We start from the raw sequence: 20560 nt of genomic DNA, 5'->3' as shown, positions 1-20560 counted from the left end.
TCGCCTGCCTAGTGAAGTGGAATCTAGACGGGATTTGGAACCGGGGACACACTACCTCCATCAATTGTCTAAATCCCACTGCACTAATGGCGGATACCGGATGCACGTCTAACACCAACATAGCAGTCAAGGCCTCAGTTATACGTTTTGCTTCAGGATGACTGCTGTCGTACTTCATCATCCTCGCTAAGGACTGTTGGAGGGTCAATTGTTTAGTAAAAGTAGTGGTGTTCCTACTTCCTCTCTGGGATGATGAACGACTCCCAGCAGCAGCAACAGCAGCAGCGGCAGCAGGAGGACGTAGCAATGCAGGATCCTCCGGAGGAATCCAGGATTGGAGAGTCAGTCATGCCAGTGACATGGCCTGCAGGACTACTTCCGATACTGATTAAGCAGGAAATTGACGAGTAGGGAGTTGACGGTGTGGTTGCAGGTGCTTGGATACAACAGTACAACGGGATTTTGGTGTCCCTGGACTGCTTACGGTCTTAGCCAAAGTTTCTGAACTTGACAGTAACTTTTATGAACGTGCTGCAGGTGCCGTATAAGGGAGGATGTTCCTAGGTGGTTAACGTCCCTAGCCCTACTTATTTCACCTTTACATATGGTACATATGGCAAGACAGTTGTTGTCCAGATTTGGATAGAAATATTGCCAGACCAAAGAGGTGGAATGTTTGGTCTACCCAGGCATGACCGTGATGGGCTTTTTCATCCCACGGACAACAACTGTCATCCCCGGAGCCTGATTTAAACAAACCACATCACCATCAGAATCCTCCTCGCCAACTTCCTCCTCAGCGTCAGCTACACCAGTATCCTCATCCTGTTGTACTTCAACAGTGACATCTTCAATTTGCATATCAGCAAGTGGACTGTGGGTGCTTCTTTCAGCACTTGCAGGGGGCCTGCATATGGTGGAAAGAGCCACCTCTTCCCGTCCAGTGCTGGGAAGGTCAGGCATCGCAACTGCCACCACACTTGGACTCTCCTTGGGGATTTGTGATATCTTCTTAGAACGCACAGTTCTTCGCTGTGCTTTTGCCAGCTTAACTCGTTTGATTTCTTTAGCGGGAGGAGGGCTTCCATCGTCATGTGAAGCTGAACCACTAGTCATGAACATAGGGAAAGACCTTAGCCGTTCCTTGCCACTCCGTGTCGTAAATGGCATATTGGCAAGTTTATGTTTCTCTTCAGATGATTGAAATGTTTTTATAAAGGTCATTTTCCTGAACTTTGTCATTTGGGATTGTATGTGCCCTCTACTATGACATTGGGCATCGGCCTTAGCATTCGACGTTGATGGCATGTTATCGTCTATGTCAAGACTAGTGGCAGCAGCTTCAGCACTAGGAGGAAGTGGTTCTTGATCTTTCTCTATTTTATTTTTATCTGAGAAAGTTTGGTCCTCCATTTATGTTATATTGATATATACGTGTGGCTAAGGCGCACAAAAACACAGAAAATAATTTTTTATTTTTGTTGGAGACTAGTGCACTTTGTGGGTTACACCACCCTTTAAGAAATGAGCCAGCCGGCCCTTTACTTATGGGACACAGGCGCACGCTTGGCGCTGCTCCTTTGTTGATGCACGTGCGGCCACAGTGCACACAATTCCTAAACACAGAAAATATATATTTTTTTGTTTGGAGTGTACTTTGGGGGTTACAGCACCCTTTAACAGACAAGCCAGTCGGCCCTTTACTATTGGGACACAGGCGCACACTTGGCACTGCTGTTTTGTTGATGCACATGCAGCCACAGTGCACACAATTCACAAACACAGAAAATATTTTTTTATTTTGTTTGGAGTGTACTTTGGGCATTACAGCACCCCTTAACGGACAAGCCAGCTGGCCCTTTACTAATGGGACACAGGCGCACGCTTGGCGCTGCTCCTTTGTTGATGCACGTGCCGCCACAGTGCACACAATTCACAAATACAGAAAATATTTTTTTATTTTGTTTGGGGGTTACAGCACCCTTTAATGGACAAGCCAGTCAGCCCTTTACTTATGGGACACAGGCGCTCTTTTGTTGATGCACATGCAGCCACAGTGCACACAATTCACAAACACAGAAAAAAAAAAAATTTGCACTAGAGGGGAGCACCCCTGATGGACAGAGCACCCCATGGACAACACTACAGCACCCCTTTAAGACTGGGACACTGCACAGGACTTTGGAGTGGACACAGCCCCTATGGAGAACTGACTGCACAACACAGTCCAGCCAGCCCCTATGGACTTTGGTGGAGTGGACACAGCCCCTATGGACAACAGCAGCACAGCGCAGCACAGCACAGCACAGCACAACACTACACTGCACTACACTACACTACACAGCCCAGCCAGCCCTAACTCCCACCCTCCCTCTTCACTGTCCACAACCGAGTGAGAAAATGGCGCCGACGCGGGTACTTTATATAGGATCCAGAACCCGTGAGACCCGGAATGCGGGATGATGACATTTTGCCTCGATTTCAGACCCGAGTCAGGCGTAAAAAAGTCAAGCCTGACTCTGATCGGCCTCGGATCGGGGGGGGGCTCAGATTTCAGAAATCCGAACCCGCTTACCCTTATTTATAATCATTCTCACTTGTAGCTTTCTTTTATTTTTTCCCAAGCATCTCCTGACTGCCCTTATCTCCTCCCTGGCCGACTCCACCTCTATCTGGACACCTCCCCAAGCACCTCCAGTCATTTTATTTAACACACACATTTTAAAATATTGTCAAACCCAGTACTCAAACCCATCACCTCTGCATAATTATTGTGTATCATCACTGCAGCCATTGGATTCACACTGTATTTGTCAGTGACATATGGATAACAGTGGTACAAAGGGATCGGTACCCCTTCAGCATTGTAAAGGACAAACCAGATTTATCATGCCCCTTCCCCATGAGGCCACATCCCTTTTTCAGTTTTGCATCTTATGTCCCTATTTGAAAAATGAAGGGGGGGTGCCAATGCTCTTTCTGGCCCAGGGCACCAACAATTCTAGTTACTGCTCTGGGTCCACCCAACACCTGACCCCCTCGCATGCTTCCAGTGGGCTGATATTTTGCCTTCAGCCTGCCACTCTGCCCACTTCCCTGGCCAAGGCCTCCAGATTGCTGGATCTTTCAGATGCTGTGGATATAAATATAAGAGCACATGTAATATACTGTAAGAGTATTAAACATATACCTTTAGTAAAGTAATTGCACTACATACCTTCATGGGACACTTCTTCCTCTTGAGGTGTCCCAAGCATGTAGAAAAGGGATCTTGGACTGGGTGGAGGTGAGAAATTTGAACTAGGAGAATGTAAAAGAGGGGAAAACTGGTTTTGGGGTGGGGGAGGATAGCCATCATCCTCCAGACGCACCTGAGAAGTCTGTAGGCTCCAGGCTCCTCACAGCAAGTGCAGGTGGGGTGGACACCTGACTCTCTGGTGGGCTGAAGGGATGAAGACTGGCAGGTGGGGTGGAGGCAGCTGGGGTGGGGCACGGGACTGTCAAAATAGGTAGTGCCCATCTACTTGGTTTGGGGGGACGGGGGCAATTTGTCAGAGGTGGGTATTAACATGATCATCTACAGTATAATAGAGAGAGTATAATACAGTGGTGTGAGGGTATGAGAGCAAGATGTGGAGGTGAGATCCGGGTAAAAGTGGGAAAGCAGGGTAATAGTGGGAAAGCAGGGTAATAGTGGGAATGCAGGGAGAGGGTGGGAATGCAGGGTGGGGTGGGAATGCAGTGTTTAAGTGGGATAGCAGGGTAAAAGTGGGAAAGCAGGGTAAAAGTGGGAATGCAGGTTGAGGGTGGGAATGCAGGGTGAGGGTGGGAAGGGAGGGTAAAAGTGGGAATGCAGGGTCAGTGTGGGAATGCAGGGTAATAGTGGGAATGCAGGGTGAGGGTGGGAAATCAGGGTAAAAGTGGGAAATCAGGGTAAAAGTGGGAATGCAGGGTGAGGGTGGGATTGCAGGGCAATAGTGGGAATGCAGGGTGAGGGTGGGAATGCAGGGTAAATGTGGGAATGCAGGGTGAGGGTGGAAAAGCAGGGTAAAAGTGGGAATGCAGAGTAAAAGTGGGAATGCAGGGTGAGGGTGGAAATGCAGGGTAATAGTGGGAATGCAGGGTGAGGGTTTGAATGAAGGGTAAAAGTGGGAAAGCTTGGTAATAGTGGGAATGCAGGGAGAGGGTGGGAATGCAGGGTGAGGGTGGGACAGCAGGGTTTAAGTGGGACAGCAGGGTAAAAGTGGGACAGCAGGGTAAAAGTGGGAATGCAGGGTGAGGGTGGGAAAGGAGGGTAAAAGTGGGATTGCAGGGTAAAAGTGAGATTGCAGGGTGAGGGTGGGATTGCAGGGTGAGGGTGGGAATGCAGGGTAATAGTGGGAATGCAGGGTAATAGTGGGACAGCAGGGTGAGGGTGGGAATGCAGGGTGAGGGTGGGATTGCAGGGTGAGGGTGGGAATGCAGGGTAATAGTGGGAATGCAATGTGAGGGTGGGATTGCATTGTCAGGATGGGAATGCATTGTAATAGTGGGGATGCAGGGTGAGGGTGGGAATGCAGGGTAAAAGTGGGAATGCAGGGTGAGGATGGGAAAGCAGGGTAAAAGTGGGAATGCAGGGTGAGGGTGGGAATGCAGGGTAAAAGTGGGAATGCGGGGTGGGGGTGGAAATGTAGGGTAATAGTTGGAATGCAGGGTGAGTGCTGGAATGCAAGGTAAAAGTGGGAATGCATGGTAATAGTGAGATAGCAGGTTACAAGGGTGGGAAAGCATGGTGAGGATGGGAAGGCAGGGTGAGGATGGGAATGTAGGCTAAAAGTGGGAATGCAGGGTAAAAGTGGGAATGCAGGGTAAAAGTGGGAAAGCAGGGTGAGGTTGGGAATGCATCGTAAAAGAGGGAATGCAGAGTGAGGGTGGGAATGCAGGGTAAAAGTGGGATAGCAAGGTAAGGGTTGGGAAACAGGGTAAGGATGGGATGGCAGGGCGAGGGTGGGAAGGCAGGGGAAAAGTGGGAATCCAGGGTGATGGTGGGAATGTAGGGTTAAAGTGTGAATGCAGGGTAAGGGTGGGAATGAAGGGTGAGGGAGGGAATGCAGGGTAAAAGTGGGAATGCAGGATGAGGGTGGGAATGCCGAGTAATAGTGGAAATGCAGGGTGAGAGTGGGATAGCAGGGTAAAAGTGGGAATGCAGGATAAAAGTGGGAATGCAGGGTAAAAGTGGGAATGCACGGTGAGGGTGGGAATGCAGGGTGAGGATTGGAAGGCAGGGTAATAGTGGGAATGCAGGGCAAAAGTGGGAATGCAGGATAAAAGTGGGAATGCAGGGTAAAAGTGGGAATGCAGGGTGAGGGTGGGAATGCAGGGTAAGGGTGGGAAAACAGGGTGAGGATGGGAAGGCATGGTAAAATTGGGAAAGCACAGGTGACGGTGGGAATGCTCGGTGAGGGTGGGAATGCAGGATAAAAGTGGGAATGCAGGGTAAAAGTGGGAATGAAGGAGGAGTGTGGGAATGCAGGTTGAGAGTGGGAATGCAGTGTAATAGTGGGAATGCAGGGTGAAAGTGGGATAGCAGGGTAAAAGTGGGAATGCACGGTGAGGGTGGGAATGCAGGGCAAGGGGTAGGAAAACAGGGTGAGGATGGGAAGGCAGGGTAAATATGGGAATGCAGGATAAAAGTGGGAATGCAGTGTAAAAGTGGGAATACAGGGTGCGAGTGTTAATGCAGGGTGAGAGTGGGATAGCAGGGTAAAAGTGGGATAGCAGGGTAAAAGTGGGAATGCAGGGTAAAAGTGGGAATGCACGGTGAGGATGGTAATGCAGGGTAAAAGTGGGAATGCACGATGAGGGTGGGAATGCACGGTGAGAGTGGGAATGCATGGTAAAAGTGGTGATGCAGGGAGAGGGTGGGAATGCAGGGTAAAAGTGGGAATGCAGGGTAATTGTGCGAATGCAGGGTGAGGGTGGGACTGCAGGGTGAGGTTGGGAATGCACGGTAATAGTGATATAGCTGGTTAAAAGTGGGAATGCAGGGTAAAAGAGGGAATGCAGGTTGAGGGTGGGAATGCAGGGTAAAGGTGGGAAAACAGGGTGAGGATGGGAAGGCAGGATAAAAGTGGGAAAGCACGGTGAGGATGCAGGGTGAGGGTGGGAATACGGGGTAATAGTGGGAATGCAGGGTGAGCGTGGGAATGCAGGGTACAAGTGGAAAAGCAGGGTAAAACTGGTGATGCAGGGTGAGGGTGGGAATGCAGGGTAAAAGTGGGAATGCAGGGTGAGGGTGGGAATGCAGGGTAAAATTGGGATAGCAGGGTAAGGTTGGGAAAATAGGGTGAGGATGGGAAGGCAGGGGAAGGGTGGGAAGGCAGGGTAAAAGTGGGAATGCAGAGTAAAAGTGGGAATGCAGGGTGAGGGTGGAAATGCAGGGTAATAGTGGGAATGCAGGGTGAGGGTTCGAATGAAGGGTAAAAGTGGGAAAGCTTGATAATAGTGGGAATGCAGGGAGAGGGTGGGAATGCAGGGTGAAGGTGGGACAGCGGGGTTTAAGTGGGACAGCAGGGTAAAAGTGGGACAGCAGGGTAAAAGTGGGAAAGCAGGGTAAAAGTGGGAATGCAGGGTGAGGGTGGGAAAGGAGGGTAAAAGTGGGAATGCAGGGTGAGGGTGGGAATGCAGGGTGAGGGTGGGAAAGCAGGGTAAAAGTTGGAAAGCAGGGTAAAAGTGGGATTGCAGGGTGAGGGTGGGATTGCAGGGTGAGGGTGGGAATGCAGGGTAATAGTGGGAATGCAGGGTAATAGTGGGACAGCAGGGTGAGGGTGGGAATGCAGGGTGAGGGTGGGATTGCAGGGTGAGGGTGGGAATGCAGGGTAATAGTGGGAATGCAATGTGAGGGTGGGATTGCATTGTCAGGATGGGAATGCATTGTAATAGTGGGGATGCAGGGTGAGGGTGGGAATGCAGGGTAAAAGTGGGAATGCAGGGTGAGGATGGGAAAGCAGGGTAAAAGTGGGAATGCAGGGTGAGGGTGGGAATGCAGGGTAAAAGTGGGAATGCGGGGTGGGGGTGGAAATGTAGGGTAAAAGTTGGAATGCAGGGTGAGTGCTGGAATGCAGGGTAAAAGTGGGAATGCATGGTAATAGTGAGATAGCAGGTTACAAGGGTGGGAAAACATGGTGAGGATGAGAAGGCAGGGTGAGGATGGGAATGTAGGCTAAAAGTGGGAATGCAGGGTAAAAGTGGGAAAGCAGGGTGAGGTTGGGAATGCAGCGTAAAAGAGGGAATGCAGAGTGAGGGTGGGAATGCAGGGTAAAAGTGGGATAGCAAGGTAAGGGTTGGGAAACAGGGTAAGGATGGGATGGCAGGGCGAGGGTGGGAAGGCAGGGGAAATTGGGAATCCAGGGTGATGGTGGGAATGCAGGGTTAAAGTGTGAATGCAGGGTAAGGGTGGGAATGAAGGGTGAGGGAGGGAATGCAGGGTAAAAGTGGGAATGCAGGATGAGGGTGGGAATGCCGGGTAATAGTGGAAATGCAGGGTGAGAGTGGGATAGCAGGGTAAAAGTGGGAAGGCAGGATAAAAGTGGGAATGCAGGGTAAAAGTGGGAATGCACGGTGAGGGTGGGAATGCAGGGTGAGGATTGGAAGGCAGGGTAATAGTGGGAATGCAGGGTAAAAGTGGGAATTCAGGATAAAAGTGGGAAAACAGGGTAAAAGTGGGAATGCAGGGTGAGGGTGGGAATGAAGGGTGAGGGTGGGAATGCAGGGTAAAAGGTGGAATGCAGGGTGAGGGTGGGAATGCAGGGTGAGAGTGGGATAGCTGGGTAAAAGAGGGATAGCAGGGCAAAAGTGGGAAAGCAGGATAAAAGTGGGAATGCAGGGTAAAAGTGGGAATGCAGGGTGAGGGTGGGAATGCAGGGTAAGGGTGGGAAAACAGGGTGAGGATGGGAAGGTAGGGTAAAAGTGGGAAAGCACAGGTGACGGTGGGAATGCTCGGTGAGGGTGGGAATGCAGGATAAAAGTGGGAATGCAGGGTAAAAGTGGGAATGAAGGAGGAGTGTGGGAATGCAGGGTGAGTGTGGGAATGCAGTGTAATAGTGGGAATGCAGGGTGAAAGTGGGATAGCAGGGTAAAAGTGGGAATGCACGGTGAGGGTGGGAATGCAGGGCAAGGTGTAGGAAAACAGGGTGAGGATGGAAAGGCAGGGTAAAATTGGAAATGCAGGATAAAAGTGGGAATGAAGTGTAAAAGTGGGAAAACAGGGTGCGAGTGTTAATGCAGGGTGAGAGTGGGATAGCAGGGTAAAAGTGGGAATGCAGGGTAAAAGTGGGAATGCACGGTGAGGATGGGAATGCAGGGTAAAAGTGGGAATGCACGATGAGGGTGGGAATGCACTATGAGAGTGGGAATGCATGGTAAAAGTGGTGATGCAGGGAGAGGGTGGGAATGCAGGGTAAAAGTGGGAATGCAGGGTAATTGTGCGAATGCAGGGTGAGGGTGGGACTGCAGGGTGAGGTTGGGAATGCACGGTAATAGTGATATAGCTGGTTAAAAGTGGGAATGCAGGGTAAAAGAGGGAATGCAGGGTGAGTTGGGAATGCAGGGAAAAAGTGGGAAAGCAGGGTAAAAGTGTGAATGCAGGGTGAGGGTGGGAATGCAGGGTAAAGGTGGGAAAACAGGGTGAGGATGGGAAGGCAGGATAAAAGTGGGAAAGCACGGTGAGGATGCAGGGTGAGGGTGGGAATACGGGGTAATAGTGGGAATGCAGGGTGAGCGTGGGAATGCAGGGTACAAGTGGAAAAGCAGGGTAAAACTGGTGATGCAGGGTGAGGGTGGGAATGCAGGGTAAAAGTGGGAATGCAGGGTGAGGGTGGGAATGCAGGGTAAAATTGGGATAGCAGGGTAAGGTTGGGAAAATAGGGTGAGGATGGGAAGGCAGGGGAAGGGTGGGAAGGCAGGGTAAAAGTGGGAATGCAGAGTAAAAGTGGGAATGCAGGGTGAGGGTGGAAATGCAGGGTAATAGTGGGAATGCAGGGTGAGGGTTCGAATGAAGGGTAAAAGTGGGAAAGCTTGATAATAGTGGGAATGCAGGGAGAGGGTGGGAATGCAGGGTGAAGGTGGGACAGCAGGGTTTAAGTGGGACAGCAGGGTAAAAGTGGGACAGCAGGGTAAAAGTGGGAAAGCAGGGTAAAAGTGGGAATGCAGGGTGAGGGTGGGAAAGGAGGGTAAAAGTGGGAATGCAGGGTGAGGGTGGGAATGCAGGGTGAGGGTGGGAAAGCAGGGTAAAAGTTGGAAAGCAGGGTAAAAGTGGGATTGCAGGGTGAGGGTGGGATTGCAGGGTGAGGGTGGGAATGCAGGGTAATAGTGGGAATGCAGGGTAATAGTGGGACAGCAGGGTGAGGGTGGGAATGCAGGGTGAGGGTGGGATTGCAGGGTGAGGGTGGGAATGCAGGGTAATAGTGGGAATGCAATGTGAGGGTGGGATTGCATTGTCAGGATGGGAATGCATTGTAATAGTGGGGATGCAGGGTGAGGGTGGGAATGCAGGGTAAAAGTGGGAATGCAGGGTGAGGATGGGAAAGCAGGGTAAAAGTGGGAATGCAGGGTGAGGGTGGGAATGCAGGGTAAAAGTGGGAATGCGGGGTGGGGGTGGAAATGTAGGGTAATAGTTGGAATGCAGGGTGAGTGCTGGAATGCAGGGTAAAAGTGGGAATGCATGGTAATAGTGAGATAGCAGGTTACAAGGGTGGGAAAACATGGTGAGGATGAGAAGGCAGGGTGAGGATGGGAATGTAGGCTAAAAGTGGGAATGCAGGGTAAAAGTGGGAATGCAGGGTAAAAGTGGGAAAGCAGGGTGAGGTTGGGAATGCAGCGTAAAAGAGGGAATGCAGAGTGAGGGTGGGAATGCAGGGTAAAAGTGGGATAGCAAGGTAAGGGTTGGGAAACAGGGTAAGGATGGGATGGCAGGGCGAGGGTGGGAAGGCAGGGGAAATTGGGAATCCAGGGTGATGGTGGGAATGCAGGGTTAAAGTGTGAATGCAGGGTAAGGGTGGGAATGAAGGGTGAGGGAGGGAATGCAGGGTAAAAGTGGGAATGCAGGATGAGGGTGGGAATGCCGGGTAATAGTGGAAATGCAGGGTGAGAGTGGGATAGCAGGGTAAAAGTGGGAAGGCAGGATAAAAGTGGGAATGCAGGGTAAAAGTGGGAATGCACGGTGAGGGTGGGAATGCAGGGTGAGGATTGGAAGGCAGGGTAATAGTGGGAATGCAGGGTAAAAGTGGGAATTCAGGATAAAAGTGGGAAAGCAGGGTAAAAGTGGGAATGCAGGGTGAGGGTGGGAATGAAGGGTGAGGGTGGGAATGCAGGGTAAAAGGTGGAATGCAGGGTGAGGGTGGGAATGCAGGGTGAGAGTGGGATAGCTGGGTAAAAGAGGGATAGCAGGGCAAAAGTGGGAAAGCAGGATAAAAGTGGGAATGCAGGGTAAAAGTGGGAATGCAGGGTGAGGGTGGGAATGCAGGGTAAGGGTGGGAAAACAGGGTGAGGATGGGAAGGTAGGGTAAAAGTGGGAAAGCACAGGTGACGGTGGGAATTCTCGGTGAGGGTGGGAATGCAGGATAAAAGTGGGAATGCAGGGTAAAAGTGGGAATGAAGGAGGAGTGTGGGAATGCAGGGTGAGTGTGGGAATGCAGTGTAATAGTGGGAATGCAGGGTGAAAGTGGGATAGCAGGGTAAAAGTGGGAATGCACGGTGAGGGTGGGAATGCAGGGCAAGGTGTAGGAAAACAGGGTGAGGATGGAAAGGCAGGGTAAAAATGGAAATGCAGGATAAAAGTGGGAATGAAGTGTAAAAGTGGGAAAACAGGGTGCGAGTGTTAATGCAGGGTGAGAGTGGGATAGCAGGGTAAAAGTGGGAATGCAGGGTAAAAGTGGGAATGCACGGTGAGGATGGGAATGCAGGGTAAAAGTGGGAATGCAGGGTAAATGTGCGAATGCAGGGTGAGGGTGGGACTGCAGGGTGAGGTTGGGAATGCACGGTAATAGTGATATAGCTGGATAAAAGTGGGAATGCAGGGTAAAAGAGGGAATGCAGGGTGAGTTGGGAATGCAGGGAAAAAGTGGGAAAGCAGGGTAAAAGTGTGAATGCAGGGTGAGGGTGGGAATGTTGGGTAAAGGTGGGAAAACAGGGTGAGGATGGGAAGGCAGGATAAAAGTGGGAAAGCACGGTGAGGATGCATGGTAAGGGTGGGAATACGGGGTTATAGTGGGAATGCAGGGTGAGGGTGGGAATGCAGGGTACAAGTGGAAAAGCAGGGTAAAAGTGGGGATGCAGGGTGAGGGTGGGAATGCAGGGTAAAAGTGGGAATGCAGGGTGAGGGTGGGAATGCAGGGTAAAATTGGGATAGCAGGGTAAGGTTGGGAAAATAGGGTGAGGATGGGAAGGCAGGGCAAGGGTGGGAAGGCAGGTTAAAAGTGGGAAAGCAGATTGAGTTTGGGAATGCAGGGTAAAAGTGGGAAAGCAGGGTAAAAGTGTGAATGCAGGGTGAGGGTGGGAATGAAGGGTGAGGGTGGGAATGCAGGGTAAAAGTGGGAATGTAGGGTGAGGGTGGGAATGCAGGGTGAGAGTGGGAATGCAGGGTAAATGTGCGATAGCAGGGTAAAAGTGGGAATGCAGGATAAAAGTGGGAATGCAGGGTAAAAGTGGGAATGCACTGTGAGGGTGGGAATGCAGGGTAATGGTGGGGAAACAGGGTGAGGAAGGGAAGGCAGGGTAAAAGTGGGAAAGCACGGTGAGGGTGGGAATGCAGGGTGAGGGTGGGAATGCGGGGTAATAGTGGGAATGCAGGGTAAAAGTGGGAAAGCAGGTTAAAAGTGGGGTTGCAGGGTGAGGGTGGGAATGCAGGGTGAGGGTGGGAATGTAGGGTGAGGGTGGGAAAGCAGGGTAAAAGCGGGAATGCAGTGTAAAAGTGGGAATGCACGGTGAGGGTGGGAATGCAGGGTGAGGGTTGGAATGCACTGTAAAAGTGGGAATGCACGATGAGGGTGGTAATGCACGGTAAGAGTGGGAATGTATGGTAAAAGTGGTGATGCTGGGTGAGGGTGGGAATGCAGGGTAAAAGTGGGAATGCAGGCTAATAGTGCGAATGCAGGGTGAGGGTGGAACTGCAGGGTGAGGTTGGGAATGCACGGTAATAGTGATATAGCAGGATAAAAGTGGGAGTGCAGGGTAAAAGTGGGAATGCAGGGTGAGTTTGGGAATGCAGGGAAAAAGTGGGAAAGCAGGGTAAAAGTGGGAATGAAGGGTGAGGGTGGGAATGCAGGGTAAAAGTGGGATAGCAAGGTGAGGGTGGGAATGCAGGGTGAGAGTGGGATAGCAGGGTAAAAGTGCGATAGCAGCGTAAAAGTGGGAATGCAGGGTAAAAGTGGGAATGCACAGTGAGGGTGGGAATGCAGGGTAAGGGTGGGAAAACAGGGTGAGGATAGGAAGGCAGGGTGAGGGTGGGAATGCAGGGTGAGGGTGGGAATGCAGGGTGAGGGTGGGAATGTGGTATAATAGTGGGAATGCAGGGTGAGGGTGGGAATGCAGGGTAAAAGTGGAAAAGCAGGGTAAACGTGGGGATGCAGGGTGAGGGTGGGAATGCAGGGTAAAAGTGGGAATGCAGGGTGAGGGTGGGAATGCAGGGTAAAAGTGGGATAGCAGGGTAAGGTTGGGAAAATAGGGTGAGGATGGGAAGGCAGGGTAAAAGTGGGAATGCAGATTGAGTTTGGGAATGCAGGGTAAAAGTGGGAAAACAGGGTAAAAGTGTGAATGCAGGGTGAGGGTGGGAATGAAGGGTGATGGTGGGAATGCAGGGTAAAAGTGGGAATGTAGGGTGAGGGTGGGAATGCAGGGTGAGAGTGGGAATGCAGGGTAAAAGTGCGATAGCAGGGTAAAAGTGGGAATGCAGGATAAAAGTGGGAATGCAGGGTAAAAGTGGGAATGCAGGGTAAGGGTGGAAAAACAGGGTGAGGATGGGAAGGCAGGGTAAAAGTGGGAAAGCACGGTGATGGTGGGAATGCAGGGTGAGGGTGGGAATGCGGGGTAATAGGGGGAATGTAGGGTGAGGGTGGGAATGCAGGGTAAAAGTGGGAAAGCAGGGTAAAAGTTGGGATGCAGGGTGAGGGTGGGAATGCAGGGTAAAAGTGGGAATGCACGGTGAGGGTGGGAATGCAGGGTAAGAGTGGGAAATCAGGGTGAGGATGGCAGACAGTGTAAAAGTGGGAAAGCACGGTGAGGGTGGGAATGCAGGGTGAGGGTGGGAATGTAGGGTGAGGGTGGGAAAGCAGGGTAGAAGCGGGAGTACAGGGTAAAAGTGGGAATGCACGGTGAGGGTTGGAATGCAGGGTGAGGGTTGGAATGCAGAGTTACTGGGAATGCAGGTTGAGAGTGGGAAAGCAGGGTAAAAGTGGGGATGCAGGGTGAGGGTGGGAATGCAGGGTAAAAGTGGGAATGCATGGTAATAGTGGGAATGCAGGGTGAGGGGGGGAATGAAGGGTAATAGTGGGAATGCAGGGTGTGGGTGGGAATGCAGGGTGAGGGTGGAAAAGCAGGGTGAGGGTAGGAATGCATGGTAAAAGTGGGAATGCAGGAATCTCTGTACCTGTATGGGAAGTGGGACCCCCGCGGCCTCTCCTGCTCCTGGCCGACTGAGCATTTCCTCTTCACTGTGGCCGCCGCTGCTGCTTCTCCCTCTCCTTCGGCTGCTTTCTTCTTGGCCCAGCCTCTCCCCACTGGTTTGCGGTTGCCGCACTGGCTGCCGCTCAGAGTGTATCCCAGAGAGAGGTGCCCGGAGGCAGCGCTATTTTTGAATTTGGTGCCGGCCTCGAGTTAATCGGAGACTGCGGACCAGCAGGCAATCAGGAGCCGCCGCTGTGGCCTTTCCTGATTGGCTGCCGGTCCGCGAGCTACGATTGGCTCGCAGCCAGGGCCACATTCAAAACTCCTCCAGCGCTTATCCAGTAAGCTTCTCATGGGGGCGTTCCACTGCCAGGCTGGCGGGCCCCCTTTCTGTCAGGGCCCAGGACGCTACTCCCGGCAGTCCCCCCCTGATGGCGGCCCTGATTGAGGGTATCATTGTAGAAACTGAAAGTGGATCCCTTCTTCGTCTTCATCTTCATCCCCTTAAAAGGAAATTAAAATATAAAATATCAAGGGAAAATTTTACCCTGCGTAATTGGAGTTTGGCGCTCCCCAAGACCATCATTCTGTAGAACCCTTCTGGTCTATATTGGCAAGGAACCGCACTCGGGGAAGCAGCCTCTACTATAAAGACTCGTACTGTATGTTTTTTATATTTGCATTTTAAGATAAATCGGTTGATGCAGCGCAATATAGGTATTGTATTATACTAATAAATATATATATATATATATATATATATATGTATATATTAAAATTATAGAAAATTGGATTATAATCGCAGGCATACTGGGTGCAATCAGCAGGTGCAAAAGAAATTAATTTTAACGCTGATAGCACTGGCGCATACAAGGGGGTTTCTGAGTATTCAGAAACCCCCCCTAACGATACTATTTTTTTTTCAGAGACATAGACAGCGCTCCATCTCTGACCTCTGCTTTACAATGCAGCCCCCTGCACTGCGAACACTGGCCACTGAAGCAATCGGAAACTAAAAAAAGCCTCTGATCACTTCAGAGGCCAGCGTTCCCAGAGATGCACTGCACGGATGATGTCATAATGTCATCTGCGATGTGAGGAGCTGCTGGATCTAGACAGATTCAGTCAGAGGCAGCGGCACATCGGGAGCCTGCCGGAGTAGGAGCCAGCGTGGTGAGGTAAGTACTTGGTGCAGGGGGCAGCAGTGCATAACTGGCACTACTTTAGGGGGCCTTGCATATGGGGCACTGCATAATGGGCACTACTTTTGGGGCCTTGCATATGTGGTTCTACGTTAGGGGGACCTGTATAGTGGGCTCTACTTTAGGGGGCCTTGCATATGGGGCACTGCATAATGGGAATTACTTTAGGGGGCCTTGCATATGGGGACTGCATAAGGGGCACTACGTTAGGGTGACCTGCATATGGGGCAAAATTACAGGGGGCACTGTGTAACGGGAACTACTTTAAGGGGCCCTTCATATGGGGACTGCATAAGGGGCACTACTTTAGGGGACCCTGCATTTGGGGACTGCATAAGGGGCACTACTTTGGAGGGACCTGCATATGGGGCAAAAGTACAGGGGGCACTGCATAATGGCACTACTTTTGGGGCCTTGTATATGGGGCTCTACTTTAGGGGGACCTGTATAGTGGACACTACTTTAGGCGGCCTTGCATATGGGGCACTGCATAATGGGAACTACTTTAGGGGGCCCTGCATATGGGAACTGCATAAAGGGCACTACGTAGGGGGACCTGCATATGGGGCAAAATTACAGGGGCACTGTGTAATGGGCACTACTTTAGGGGGACCTACATATGGGTCAAAACTACAGGGGGCATGGCATAAGGTGTGCTGCATATGGGGCAAAACTACTGGGGGCACTGCATATGGGGTATAAATGCAGGGGGCACTGCATAAGGGTCACAATTATAAATATAATTGCAGTGGTGATGTTTTATACTACAGTATCTGTATATGTATTGCACTTGATACATAGTAGCCACAGGCATTTGCATTGTTCGATTTAGCAGTTAGTAAATCAGAACCACTTTTATAACAATTCATACAATCCCTATCCACGCTTTCATTGTTTAATCGCTTGCATATCTGCAAATGAGTATTTGTGGTTGCAAAAGCATCGGATGCTTGTTACTGCGTAGTGTTGCACATTTGCGAGAACGCTTGCTATTATCAGTGTATGAATTCGCGAGAGCTGGGTGGGTTCTTTAGTGAGCGTACATGCAGGGTGACATTCAGTTACAATCTGGGGTGTGGCTTTTGGAGTTCGAAAGATAGCGTTTGCATTCACAGATCGGTTGCATATGTTCGCAGTTGTGATCCGTTCTAAATTATGCCCTTTGTCCTTATTGGTAACCTTTTACATTATGGGCTTAAAACAGGGTTTGTATCATTAGTCACAAATACAAGGCTGTATACCTCACCAGAAGCATGGGTCCCATTGCACCTATGACCTATGGAATTTCAGTCCTCTCTGTTGGTTTATCCATCCTATGAAAATGTCACACTCCTGGGTTCAAAGAAAAAACTGTTCTGAAATAAAAAAAATAAAAAAATAATAATAATAATAAAATAATAAGATTGCTGCAGAGATGTTATTTAGTTACATATGATGAATCAATTGGTATTATAATGAGGGAGTATTACATATCAATGATGAATGTACATGTCAGACAAAGGGACCTCATTTACAGTTGGGTTCATGTAAATTTTTGTTGTATACTGTACATATATGCACTTTCGTGTTGAGCCTTTGCACACAAATGTGGGCATATCTGGAGTATCTGGACAGGAGAAATATATTGCAGATCCTGAAATGTGGGTGGGCTATGACAGATTACACTTCTGAGGCCACGGTTTTGCTTCTTTGAGAGCAGACTGGAGGCCTCATGTAAGTAAGCTCACGTGAGGTGATTACTAGATCCACTTCTAGTCTGTCCTAGTATATCAGCTCTAACCCTTTAATTATCATTTTACAACAGATTTTCAGAGTTATCTATTTGGACATGATTGTCTTTCAAATAGACTTGTTTTTTCTCATATAAGGAACTTTGCCTCTCATATTTTCAGCTGCAGTATATATAACGTTATTTTTTGTTGTGATAATTTAAAGATCAAATTTGAAGTCCTTGGTTTACTCTAAATCATCCCTCTTCCACTATTTCTGTTCCAGGAAGAATTGTGGATCTTCTCGCTTAATTTCTCTCCCTCATAGACCTCACTTGCATATTCTGTAAGGCGCTGCGGAACACTTGTGGCACCATATAAATAAAGGATAATAATAATAATAATAATAATAATAATAATAATAATAATAATAATATTATTATTATTATTATTATTATTATTATTATTATTATTATTATTATTATTATTATTATTATTATGTCTACATGGTTGGTTAGAGCTATGTTGCTTCTTTTTCTTCATTTTCCCACTTTTCTTTTTCTTTTGTGGCCCCGGACAAGTCCACCCACCCCCTTCCCTTCCTTTCCTCACACGTCCCTTTTTTTATTTATATTAGCAATTTTTCATCTATGTGTTTGTATTCATTTTCTGTTTTTATCTATATTGTTATGTACTACTAAATATAAAAATACAAATATATATTTTTTTCAAATGTTTTATCATCCAAAATTTAAACAGATAATACAACTGAGACACCTAGCACCCTGACTGCAGTGTATCCTTCATCATCAGCTACAACTACACAAGCCGTCCTCAGCACCAAATTACCATCGACAGTGAACAATGTGATGACATCAGGACAGCAATATACAACATCTTATACTGTTACATCATCTGGAATAAACGCTACTCAGCAATTGACATCCATCCTGGACTCAGGTACTTGGGTGGTTACTCTCACTATCTGATGGTCCACACTCCAACCCTGCAACTCTAAACTGATCTGCTTATTACAAAAATATTTGTGCACTTTGAGGAAGATCCCGCTTACTCTGACTTCCTTTATATTTATATTCATTCTCTGCTTTTCCCGCTCTGTTGCACTTTTATTTAAAATTTCTCATCTCATCCAAATCCTCCAACACTACACCACCTTCACATCCCTACTATGCATTCTCCCTCCCCTCACAGCCCTTTACTTTGCTACTGTATTTACTTTTTCTCCAAAAATTGCTTCTTTCAGCTAGTACCTTTCCTCCCAAAATCCGCCAACTTTCATTTCTCGCCAACCCACCATTTCCTCCTTCTCCACTGCTGCTAGCGATGAGGTTTGTTCCAATTCCAGGTTCTTTCACTATCAAGAAAGGTTTTGTCAATTTGGAGAATCCCAGGTGCCTAAAAAGGAATTTTCTCCAGGGCCATCTCTTCCATTGGGCTTGTTGGGCAGTTGCCCAAGGGCCCGAAGCTTGTAGGGGCCCGCCAACCTGCCCCACCTGCAGCCGCTGCCAGTTGGTAAATTTGTAATATTTTTATAAGCCAGCCGCCGGTTCACTGTATTAAGAAACTAATCTCCCTCACCCAATCCCCCACCCCGGCGATGAGTACTCACCTCAGTCCCAGTTTCACTTCATATGCCGGCTTCAGACCAGTCAGAGTCTCTCTGCATGTGTGGGAGGTTTGATGGGCATGCAGGAGGGTTTAATTTTATTGACCATTTAAATTTTTTTCCCGTGTATGGGTGGGTAGGGGCCCCAGGGCATTGCTTTGCCCAGGGCAAACACTGCTGTTAAGACAACCCTGATTTTCTCCCTATAATAAATAAGACTTTATAGCTGATGCAATAATGTAATTAGCCCATGTTCAAGAGCAAACATTAGTTCCATTACACATAACACGTTTTGCTTTCTGTTCATGTGCACTTAGCTGTCGTAGATGAGCCACACGGTTCATGAGTATGTAAAGCTGAATCTTTATCTAGATGTAAATACATGTCGTACAGTATATGAGGTTAAAATCCACTTACACCTCTAATAGTCAAATGCAAAAAAATATGTACATAGTATCAGACTGGGGCATAAAGGGCCCATCAAGGAATGCAGTGGTTGGGGCCCATATTTAAGAGGTGTGGCCAGCCACCACAGAGGCATGGCTGCAGAGTGCATGGTTTGGGCCCCTTTACAAATATATATAGTATATACCAGAGCCATAACTAGACTTTTTGGTGCCCTGTGCCAGAAAGAGATTTGGCGCTGCCCCCCTCTATTTTTTTAAATAGGGAATTAAGAGGCCCACCCAAAAAAGGGCCATGGCCTCATGGGGAAGAGCCAGGGAAGAGATAAGAGAGGCCAGGAGATGCTGGGGATAAAAATAGAGGAAGCTACAAGTGAGAATGAAAATAAACAGAAAATGTACAGGCCGAAACAGTGCCCCCTACCCTGCAGTGCCCTGTGCCTTGGCACAGGTCGCACCACCCTAGTTACTGCCCTGGTATATACTAGGGGTGTACACCGGCCACTTTTCATGTTTTGTGTTTGGATCTTTCTTCGTGTTTTGGATCTGGATTGGTTTTGGCAAAACCACCCTTCCGTGTTTGGGATCTATATTTTTTGAAAAAAAGCATAAAAACAGCTAAAATCACAGAATTTTTTTTTTTTTTTGTTCCTATGCTATTATTAACCTCAATACCATTAATTTCCACTAATTTACAGTCTATTCTGAACACCTCACACTATTGTTTTTAGGCCAAAATGTTGCACTGAGGTACAGTAGCTGGATGACTATGCTAAGCGACACAAGTGGGTGGCACAAACACTTGGCACATCTAGGAGTGGCACTGCAGTGGCGGACAGGATGTCAGTTTGAAAAACTAGGCCCCAAAGAGTACATACTGCAAAGAAAAAAAAGAGGTGCCAGATGGAGTTGTCCTTGGTCCCTCCTACCCACCCTTATGTTGAATAAACAGGACATGCACACTTTAACAAACCAATAATTTCAGCGCCAGGGTCTGCCACATGACTGTGGCTGAAATGATTGGTTCCTTTTGGGCCCCCACAAAACAAGATGGCAATTAATCTGTCCCTGCACAAACTGGCTCTACAGAGGCAAGGTGTCATCCTCATCCTTTGTTGATGCACATGCGGCTAATGCGCACACAAATACAGAAAAATAAACACTTTTTAAATGTTTACATTTTTTTGGGGCACTATGGGGGTTACACCACTCTTCTACAGGCCAGCCGGCCCTTGACTTATGACTAGGGGTGAGCGGGTTCGGTTTTCTAAAATCCGAACCCCACCTGAGCCCCCCGATCCGAGGCCGATCCGAGTCAGGCTCGACTTTTCCCGCCTGACTCGGATCGGAAATCGAGGCAAAACGTCATCATCCCGCCTTCCGGGTCTCGCGGGTTTTGGATCCTATTTAAGGTACCCGTGTCGGCGCCATTTTCTCACTCGGCTGTGGACAGTGAAGAGGGAGGGTGGGAGTTAGGGCTGGTTGGGCTGTGTAGTGTAGTGTAGTGCAGAGTAGTGTTGTGCTGTGCTGTGCTGCGCTGTGCTGCTGTTGTCCATAGGGGCTGTGTCCACTACTTCAAAGTCTATAGGGGCTGGCTGTGTTGTGCTGTGCTGCTGTTGTTAATAGGGGCTGTGTCCACTACTTCAAAGTCCATAGGGGCTGTCTGGACTGTGTTGTGCAGTCAGTTGTCCATAGGGGCTGTGTCCACTCCAAAGTCCTGTGCAGTGTCCCAGTCCTAAAGGGGTGCTGTAGTGTTGTCCAGGGGGTGCTCTGTCCGTCAGGGGTGCTCCCCCCAAGTGCTATAAAAAAAATTATAATTCTGTGTTTGTGAATTGTGTGCGCAGTAGCCGCACGTGCATCAACAAAGTAGTGCCAAGCGTGCACCTGTGTCATAAGTAAAGGGCCGGCTGGCTTGACCGTTAAAGGGTGCTGTAACCACCAAAGTACACTCCAGTCCAAACCAAATAAAAAAATATTTTC

The 20560-nt window shown here is 48.9% G+C and overlaps 1 protein-coding gene across 1 annotated transcript in view; it reads left to right on the top strand.

Moving 5' to 3' along the window:
• The window catches only part of LOC148542658 (uncharacterized), a 282206-nt gene that overhangs the window by 65720 nt on the left and 195926 nt on the right, over nt 1–20560 (top strand). Inside the window, exon 2 of the mRNA XM_088467431.1 lies at nt 17309–17509. Coding sequence (XP_088323557.1) covers nt 17309–17509 — 201 coding nt within the window. The remainder of the gene's footprint in view (nt 1–17308; nt 17510–20560) is intronic.

The sequence above is a fragment of the Taudactylus pleione genome, unplaced genomic scaffold, assembly GCF_031769625.1.
Source record: "Taudactylus pleione unplaced genomic scaffold, aTauple2 ptg000010l, whole genome shotgun sequence".
Taxonomy (NCBI): Eukaryota; Metazoa; Chordata; class Amphibia; order Anura; family Myobatrachidae; genus Taudactylus; species Taudactylus pleione.
The sequence above is the reverse complement of the archived record's forward strand: the minus strand, read 5'-3'. Positions and strand labels throughout refer to the sequence as shown.